At 35.8% G+C, this 10,100-nt stretch overlaps 1 protein-coding gene across 5 annotated transcripts in view; it reads right to left on the bottom strand.

Moving 5' to 3' along the window:
• The window catches only part of Azi2 (5-azacytidine induced 2), a 31,941-nt gene that overhangs the window by 7,598 nt on the left and 14,243 nt on the right, over positions 1-10,100 (bottom strand). For 4 of the 5 annotated variants that reach the window (XM_017799934.2, XM_017799933.2, XM_029567030.1 and 1 more), the window contains 6 exons: positions 8,103-8,323; positions 5,951-6,076; positions 5,416-5,515; positions 5,133-5,222; positions 4,197-4,345; positions 138-196 (listed from right to left, as the gene is read on the bottom strand). In XM_017799934.2, coding sequence (XP_017655423.1) covers positions 138-196; positions 4,197-4,345; positions 5,133-5,222; positions 5,416-5,515; positions 5,951-6,076; positions 8,103-8,318 — 740 coding nt within the window. In that variant the 5' untranslated portion in view covers positions 8,319-8,323. The remainder of the gene's footprint in view (positions 1-137; positions 197-4,196; positions 4,346-5,132; positions 5,223-5,415; positions 5,516-5,950; positions 6,077-8,102; positions 8,324-10,100) is intronic. The other variant, XM_029567032.1, reaches the window with a different exon arrangement.

Below are 10,100 nucleotides of genomic sequence, written 5' to 3' on the forward strand. Positions count from 1 at the left end.
AAATAAATGTACAGTGACCAAAGATCACAGTCAGCATCCAGAGTATTTGCTGTTTTTAAAGTTAAACACAACAGAAATCTGGACCCCCATTCAGAGAGACCTGCAGAAGAAATGTGTGCTGATGAGCATGCTCCTACCTTGACAAGCTCAGTCTGTGGAGATCCATATTCTGCAGGCTGTCTTCCTCAGATGAATCCTGTCATATGTTTTTAAAAATTTTAGAAATGGTAATTAACTACAATTTTTCTCAGCTGTTTATTATCATATGTGTTTCAACAGTCACAAAATACATCTATGTAATTGTATACAGCATAATACTAGATTTCATACTCAATTTTAATAAAATACTGCCAGCCAGCCCAACATTTTCTAAATTATTTTCAGTTACTGAGAGCATTAATGCTTTAATTTTTCTTTTAAAAAATTGCTCTCATGAGCTTGGAAATCTTATAAACTGTATTTTTAAACACATCATCCTACATTTAAAAAATTAACACATTCATCACATTATCATTTATCTAAGGTACATATGAATGAAGTTCGTGAGAAAATAAAAGTTTCTATGGTCTTTGGTGTTTCTGTATACCAAAACATATAAAAATAGCTAAATTATTATTTTGAAATGGCATTAATTTTCTTTCTCAATAGAGGTGAAATGACCAACATGGCAAAAACTTCTTAAAGCCCCTAGACACATTTAAGTTAGTAGTTTACATTGTTGGTGTAACAGAAATAACCTATAAAAGATATTCCTAAATGAATTTAATAAATTCAAGGTTGTTATGTGCCATACTATTTGCAATGCATTCTCCTTCAAGGGTCTGTAATCAAAATGACTCTCATGGGTACTGACTCTATTAGCAGAGTGAATTCTGGGCTAATGGAGGCTATTGACTAAGAATCCAGCCTCAAACAAAATCATCATCTAAATAATGTATTTTAAAATGGAATAAAAGGCTGTACAAGAACTTCATGCATACCCTAAGTTTTATGCTTCACAGTACAGGATTTAAAGCAGTTTGGGATCCTGATTTTGCTACTCAAACAATTAATCTGCATTTCTGACAGCGCTAAGGAGAAGGGGAAACAAAACCAGCCAATGAGTAAGAAGTCTGACTACTAAAAAAGGAGGTATCTTTTAGTATTGTTCTCCATGGGAAATGAAAAATATATTACCCCCAGATCACTTTTAGTTTCTTTGTATCATTAATTAAAAGTATTTTCATTAGTGGATAATTAACCACATGGTCACTGGAAACCTCTTTATTTTTTATTATGTAAAAAAAATTATTTTTAGTTTATGTGTATATTGCTGCACGTGTATAAGTGCACCCATGTCATGCAATGTCCACAGAGGTCAGAAGAGGGCATCAGATCCCCTGGAAATGGAGTTACAGACAGTTGTTAGCCGCCATGTGGGTGCTGGGAATCAAACCTGGTTCTCTATAAGAACAACCAGTGCTCTTAACCACCAAGCCGTCTCTCCAGCCACCCTTCCTCTTTTTAAAGACAACAATATATTAAAAAAATTTTTAGTCTGAGTAAGAAAATATTTTTCCAGCTACTGATATTTCAGGTTGAATGTAAATCAGCAAAGATATGCATCCTCAAAAGAATTATAATTGTTGACGGTCAGTAAGCAGGTTGTGATGTTCTAAAGACAGTAGTAACTGATCTGTTTCTTATATAGTATGATGTGAAGGTTCACCAACCAGCCCAAGACCACAACTCTTGACAATTAATTTCAAGTTATACAGACTCCTGTACTAGAGTTGCTCTTGGAACCTTTAATATACTACTACACACTGAGTCCACATGGTATATTCCTGACCCACTGTTTCTTATGCCACTTTGGCTTAAAGAGTTTGAACTTCTCAAACCAGATCAATTGTTCTGAATGTAAATGGCTAGAAAATGGGATCTAAAAAGCCCCTGACAGAACTGCCTCTGAAACTCTTTGAGTTCATTATCACCAAACACCAAGTAACCAAGCTTGTTCATATTTAAAACAAAAGAAACTGTATGGGATGTATTGACTGTATAGGATGCTATTAACATACCCAGAAGGTACTATATAAAAGTATGTGACAAAGAAAGTAGTAGATAGAAACAAGTTATTAATGTGAACATAAATTTCTTTCCATGGCTTGTTCTCAGAGTCCCACATCCAAGAGGATTCTAACCAGATTTAATGGTATATCTGTAATATCAGAGTTTCAATGTGGAACCCTTGAGAAATGTTACTCCACTCCTCTACTTGGTTCAGTTTTTTTCCTATTACCTGTGGGCACCTTTTACTTTGCACCTTCCTGCTACCACTAATAAATGGCTATAAATGTAGGGACCTAGTTTAATTTTCTTCCCTTTCAATATTCCTCCCGTATCTCACATAAAACTCTTAAAAGCTTCCTGCCTCTCAGATTTAATTACATCATCAGTTAAAAAATGATAAAATTTTTTAAAGAAGTTTTTTGTACGTCTATGAACTGGTTGATTACAACAAAAGAAAAAGCATATTTATTCCGTAGCACCACCTAGTGGAGAAGAGGAACTAATCAGAATGGAAACTTAATGACCTTCCACTCCCAACATGGACACGCCTAAAGCACTGCCTCTCTCACCAAGTTTTTGTTTATTTGTTTGTATTAATTTATCTACTGAATATACTCTATCAAAGGAACTATGCTAACCACCCTATACATACCCTAACTTAACCTTTATGAAAAAACAGGTACTAAATGTCTATAGAAATTAGGTTCCCTGAAAAGTTAAGTGGCATTCCTAATGTTACACAGTTAATAAGCAGTACAATTATGAGCCAAATTCCCATGATCACCTGGTACTGTTTCTTACTCTACAGTGAAATATTCATTATAAAAGCTACCAAATTATTTCAATTAAGACTGTATATGCTGACAATTATTCAGTGATTCTAGGTGCAAATCTTCTCTTATAAGCACTTAATTTTTATTTTTATGTGTATGTTTTGCCTGCATGTATATAAATGCATCATGTGCATGCAATGCCCACAAGGCCAGAAGAGGGCATCAGATCCCTTGGAAGTGGACAATTGTTAGCTCCTGTGTTGGAAGTCTTTGGAGAAATGGTAGTGTATATATATAAAGCCACAAGTTTAAAGCTGGACTAGTTAACTTCTGCAATCCAAAAGAAACAAAAACCATTTGGGCTCTAACCCAAGTTGACAGCAATTTTTATGGTGTTTTCCTTTATCAGATCGAGGGTTTCCAACATGGGTTCTCCTTGCCTAATGCAGATGAATTATTTAGTCAAGGTAGAGGCAGAATGCTATGGTATTCTTGCATGTAGCTGAGTGGTCACTGATAAAGACTACATTATAGAAGAGAGAAGTATATGCTGCATATAAGGATATTTGGGATGCAGGAGCAGAATCTTGGCTGGCAGTCAGATAGTGGCATCACAGAGGCACATGGAATAGGAGACACAGTTCCTAAGTTAGTGTTGCAAAGATCTGGTGGGCAAAATGGTTGAGTTGAGGATTAACTGGTTATACCCAGTTTAAAATACATGAATGTATATTTAAAATGGCTATTTTCTCCAGCCTACTAAGCCTTTATGTTTCTTTTAACAAATACCTTCAATTTTGTATTTGTTGTGTTGTTCTCAAACTCCCCTGCTTCATCTGAAAAATGCTTGTCTAGAACCCAGCATAGAGTACTGATAAACATCCCTAGTGAGGACCTGAGAGGTAGATTGTGTTTTAATAGCTGACTTTAGGCTAACACATTCTACTTGGCAGATTTTTTTTTGCTTTTCCAGTTTTTGAATTCAGGGTTCCTTTCTTACTGGGTAGGTTTGCTGTTGTTTCTCAGAAATTCAATCATGTTGTCTTGTATGTCTAGATTAACCTTAACCAAATAGTTAAGTTAAACAAAATGGAGAAGACCAGAGTTCTGTTTAAAAATTTCAGAGACAAAAAAGGAGGAAACTAAAGGGAGTTTGAAAGCAAGTTATAATAAATAACTCAACAAACATGTATAGACTATATCAAATATTAGCAGGATTTAAAGAAAAGTTAAAATGAATTTCTGAGAAAATGAGAACATTCCCTTTCTAAGTGATTATAATTAATTACAGATATATGGCTTAAGAGTTACAAATCTTATATATGATTCACAAAGTATATAGAGTTTCTCAATGTAATAATTTTGAAGTACCATTTGTTTGGCTTTTTGTAGTTCTATTTTGAGATCGTTACATTCTTTCCTCATCAGTTCCAACTCTTGCTCCAAACCATGAATCTTCAAGTCACAGCTCAATTTTTCCACCTCCCAGTTTGATGAGGGTGGGTTTAAATTCCTCATCACTACAAAAAGGATGGACAACAAAATAGTTATCTTTGCTTTTTATACCAACTGCAGTTCTAAGAAGGTTTCATGAGTAAAATGTAAATAGAAAAACTAGTAATACAAAACATGCATGAATTTTAACATTTTATAAAACAGCAGTTACTTTCAAATGTCTCTGCTTATAATTAATCTAGCGAACTTGTTTTAATCATTCCATCTCTGATTTTTTAATTTAAGTATAAATTTAATCATTCTGGAATTTTAGAGCTACCACACTAATCAAGCCTGTGCTAAAATTACAGGTAGGTCAGTATGTATTTTACAGAAGCCAAAGTTAAGACAGTGCTAAAAGTAATATATTGAATAAAGTGAGGCTCGGCTAATCACTTCATCTAAAAGTGTACAGTTTGAATGACAGGCTTAAAATGTCTGTCAAAGCAATTTTGCTCATTAACATCTGCCTGAGGGAACAAAACAGCTGGATCCTGCATTATCTTCGACTTAGCCCTTCAGTTTCTCCATCTACAGAAAAGCCCCAGCCACTGACCAGGAGTGATCTCATGCTCATGTTCTATCAAAAGGTCTTTCAAAGGCCTGTTCTTTCATTTATCTCAGAACATTAATGGGAACACACTATTATGTATAACCCGCAGGTTATTATGTATAACCTCCAATTTAGCTTCTCATCTGCATATTTATCTACCTTTGGAAGAAAAAAATTTAAAAAGTCACTGAAAACTACTCCATAACAATGTGTCTAACTGTAGGCAGGAAGATGAGTGTAAGAGGTCAGTCAGAACATACCAGTGGGGTGGAACTTTTGGTGAGAATGGGATTTATTCCTTTCCTCCTCTACTTCATCACAAACTATCCTGAATAAAACCATCATATCTCCTGTAGGAAAAGTACAATTTGCAGCTAAGAAAGGTTAGAAGGGGTTGATACTGTGTGAAAGCAGAACAGAAAAATTAAAAATAAAAAAGTAAGGCTTTAGCATACAGATATAGGAAACTGATTATGGATATAACATATGAATGGAAAAATCTATTCATTCTATTAGAACATTCATAACAAGTAAGTGGCATACCCTGCTGAGTTTCCACCTCTGTTCTTAGCTGGAGAAGTTCTACTTCTTTAGACTGTAGCTGTTCATTCAATACTTTCAAAGATTCAGAGTTGTCTTTATTCTAGTTAAGTAGGGAAAATGCCAAATTACATTCAGTGAAATCTCTAGGTTGGTATTATATCTTAATTTTCAGGTAGATATTGAAAAAAACCTTCTGGCTTTTAAAAGCAACATGGGAAAATGAACTCTGATTCTCACTAATCTTTTCTTAGGACATTACTGCTCAACGGCTTAAAAAAAAAAGATGAATTCAACCATGTCATGATTTTTTTTTCAAAATAAGTGAGTGGTACTTAGGTGGCTTTAAGTCCTAAACGTTATTAATCACTAAATATTTCTGTATAGAGGTTGCAAATATAATTATTAAAAATTTCTGTTTTGTTTTGAATATGTATATTTTAATAACAAACGTAAATTTTTAACATCTTATTTTAATTCTAAACCTCTTGCAAGAAAAAACAAAATATAAATTATCACTGTTTTCTAATCAACTTACCATTTTATCCAATTTATTCTTCAATTTATCTCTGTCAATGCAAACCTCTCGATATGCATGATAGGCCTTGTTCACTTGTTCTCGTCCTACAGAACTTGTCTCTTCTTCTAATCGAGCACCAACAAGCTAAGGGTATGAAATTGGGGGGAAAGCATTAGCATTCTGTAGAAATGAGCAAGTCTATCTTTTGAGAGTTATGTACCTTAATCAGTGTAATGCAAGGATAAAGCCTACTTTGCCTAGGATTAAGTGAATCATTGTCACATATCCTTAGTGGTTAAGAAAGCAAAAAGTATGGAAAGTTCCAACTCCCACAAAGCCATCTATGCTCTTAATCAGAATGCTGTGCTTTGTACTATCTATTTCATTAACATATTAAATTAACAACACAGTAGCCTCTTTTTTCTTTTTGAGACAGGAACCAATCTTTTGAAGTGTTTGGGTATTTTCTAAGACAGTATCTAATTTCTATCATCAGAAAAAGTACATGCCAGACTCAACTTTTTAAGGAATATACATGCTATTTCATTAAGAACTACATTATTCCAGAACCGAAATTAATAGGATTGATGGTCACAAAGTATAAATTTCTTAAGTTAACTATATATTAAATTTACTACTGAATTTTAAAAGCATAGCTATTAGTTGCCATCTCTAATTTATCTCAGTACATTATAAATTTACTTAATCACTAAATTAAAATTCCATGTAAAGAAATTATAATTTATAAATGATTTCTTCTTTTACCATCCCAACACATGTATTAAACTCTACCAACCCCATCCTCAAGTTTTTAAGTACAGAATAATTAATTTCTTTGACTGCTAATAATCCATTTCTTGCAGGGCATGGTGGCACAAGCCTTTAATCCCAGCACTCCGGAGGTAGAGGTAGGTGGATTTCTGTGAGTTCAAGGCCATTCTGGTCTACATAGTGAGTTCCAGGCCAGCTGGGGCTACAGGGAGACCGTGTCTCAAAAGATAAAAAAAAAACACCCCCAAATCCATTTCTTTCAGTTTTTGTTTATTTTTGTACTTTTTGAGGCAGGATCTCTAGCAGCCCCAGCTGGCCTGGAACTTGCTATGTACACCAGGCTGGCCGTCATCTTACAGAGACCGCCAGCCTCTGCCTCCTTGCCTCTGCTAGATTTAAAGATGTGTGCCACTCTGCGTGGTTCAGAAACGATTTCTTTTACCATTTTTGGAAGTTGCTGTTTTTCCAAAATAAAAACACAGATCTGATCTGATGAAATAAAAGCTAAGTTAAAACCTTAAAATGCCAAAATAAATCAGTATCCAAGAAAGCTTTTATAATATATAAAACCACGAACAATTTATTTAGACTGCAAAAACTACCTCATGTAACATTTAGAAGTATCATATTCAGTGTGGAAAAGTAAATGAGATTATCAGATAAAAGTCTTTATTACTCCTCTTACATGATGGAGTGTAAGAGAATGCAGATTTTAGATCTAGTGAGGATCTTACATATTAAAGCAATGTCTTAGAAGCTTCTGCCTTTGACAGTTTCCTTCACTAGTATGTTATTCTTACACAATCTGAAAATTCTAAATAAGACAAATATAGCTGGGATAGGGAGGAAGCTTATTTGGTAAAGTGACTATTATGCCAACATGAAGACCTGAGTTCAACCCCTAGGCTGGGTGTCGTGGTGTGTACTTATAATTTCAGTCCCACGGAGACAGAGATATGAGAATCCCTGAATCTCCCTAGCCAGCCAGCCTGGCCCAATTGGTGAGCCCTAGGACTCAGGGAGACATCCATTCTCAAAAAAGATGGTAGACAGCTCCTGAGAAACATCCAAGGTTGACTTTGGCCTCCAAATCTGTGCAAGAGCATGTGAACATGTGCACTCACAAAAAACAAGAGGGAAAAAGCCATACAGCAAAAACAGTAAGGCAGTCTAAAAAAAGGAAAAGAAAAATTTTGGAATAGAACATCTTTGAGTTGTTAAATCCTATTCTACAAACACAAGCACATGGTGTGGCAAGCACAGTACAGTTAGTTTAATGGTGCAAAGTTTGGACAGTCAAATTGAGTCATCCGTGGAAGACGATTAAAAAATATTTAAAATTTCAAATATTTTCAATTATTCTTTGTCATAAAACATAATCAAAAGAAGGAAAAAATACCTTTTCTTCCAAAACCCTTATCCTTTTCTTTAAGAAAGAGTTCTCTTTCTCTGAATCCTTGAGTCGTTTCTTGATATCTTCATATGCAGTGACAAGGGCAAAATGTGAAGCAACAGACTCATCTCCTGAATATATTGAGAGTGGAGTCATTGTATCTCTTCTGTGGGCTTTCTCATGATTCAGAATACAGATATCATCTTCCACTAGTGCATCCATGATAGCTATTTAAAAGAAAAAACATAACGGTATCATTTGATAAATGAACAGGGGGAAAAGAAGTATTTACAATGTACATATTGAAGTCATTTAAAAAAATCTTCTATTTTCTTTCAGAGGCAGTGCAGTACAGTTGTTATGAGTATAGTGATGTAGAAATCTAATTCAAGCGCTCCCATTTAATGTCTATGTGAGTTTGGTCAAGTTGTTAAACTTCAGGAAATATTAACAATCACTCCCATAGTCTTAAAAACATCAAGGATTGATACCTATAAGTATTTAAAGCCACAGTCTATTACTAAAAAGTTCTATAAAAATGAAATGGGGCTCTCTCCGGGGTAAATCGATTGCGCCCTCCACGCCTTGACTCCCCCAGCCTCATTCACCCTCACATCTCCCCACCCATCCCTCCTCCTTGTCTTGGCGCCCCAGACATGGGGGAACCACCACTGCTTCCTGATCCTTTGGATCCAGACCAACCCAGTTCCTTCTGGGGTCCTCAGGAACACTCTGGGCCTGGTCCCACCGTCACCTCCCTCTGCTTCCCTGGGTTATACAACCCACCAGCCTCTTTCCTGGATGCAGGGGGTGACCTTTCCGCTTCCTGATCCTTTGCATCCAGACCAACCCAGCTCCTCAGTGCAGTCCCCAGGAACCCTTGGGGCCACTTCCCGCCCCCACCTCCCTTTTCATCTCTGGGTGGCATAGCCACCACCTGCCCTAGACCAGCATCTTTCCTGGGCCCTGCTCCCAGGCCAGTCCAACCCCCAAGTTCCTGAGGCCAAAATCTTTCCTGGAGGGATCCAGACCTTAGGAGAAAGCCTGAGAGCATCTGATCCTCATCTGACTTGGGTCTCTGTGGGAACTCCTGAAGACAAAAGCAATCTGGCTACTCCAATATAAAATCAAAAGAGAACTGGAAGCTTAGAGGAACCAGCTTTTCATGCCCAAAAAGTAAACCACAAAAACACATAAAGTTTACAAAAAGCAGCAGACCTAAACTTGAAGGCTTGAGTCTCAAAAAAGAATCAAACTACAAAAGAAATTCATATGTCAAAATTACAGTGAAAAAGTAACATGAAAAACCAAAATAACATATCCACACCAAATACCAACAGTCCTCTAGAGGAGAACAATGAGAACCCCCTGAAGATAATGTAGGACATGGAACTCTAAAGAACAGTTATAAACATGATAAAAGAATTCAGTGAATTTAAAGAACACACAAACAAAGAAATCAAAGAACTGAAGGAAGATAGAGATAAACTTCTGAATAAATTCAGAAAAGAGCTAGAAATATTGAAGAATACTCAGGCTGAAATGAAGAAGGAAGTGAAACACTCAGTAAGCCAATTAGAAATGACAGGAGAAAGCCTCACCAATAGGATGAATGAAATGGAAAACAGAGTATCAAGACTGGAAGATAAAGTGGAATAACTAGACCACTCAAGCAAAGATTATGAAAAATTTAAGAAATCACAAGAATGGAATATGCAGGAATCATGTGACACCATAAAAAGACCAAACTTATATATCATAGGCATACGGGGAGGTGAAGAATCCCAAGATAATGGCATGGACCAGATCTTCAAAAGAATCATGAATGAAAATTTCACAAAATTAAAGAAAGGCATGCCCATATAAATACAAGAAGCATATAGAACACCAAACAGACAGGACCAGAAAAGAAACTCTCCACGGCACATCATGGTAAAAACACTAAACATACAGAACAAAGAGACAATACTGAAAGCTGCAAAAGAGAAACAACAAGTCACATAC

Source organism: Nannospalax galili, unplaced genomic scaffold (genome assembly GCF_000622305.1).
Source record: "Nannospalax galili isolate Female #2095 unplaced genomic scaffold, S.galili_v1.0 scaffold419, whole genome shotgun sequence".
NCBI classification, from domain to species: Eukaryota; Metazoa; Chordata; class Mammalia; order Rodentia; family Spalacidae; genus Nannospalax; species Nannospalax galili.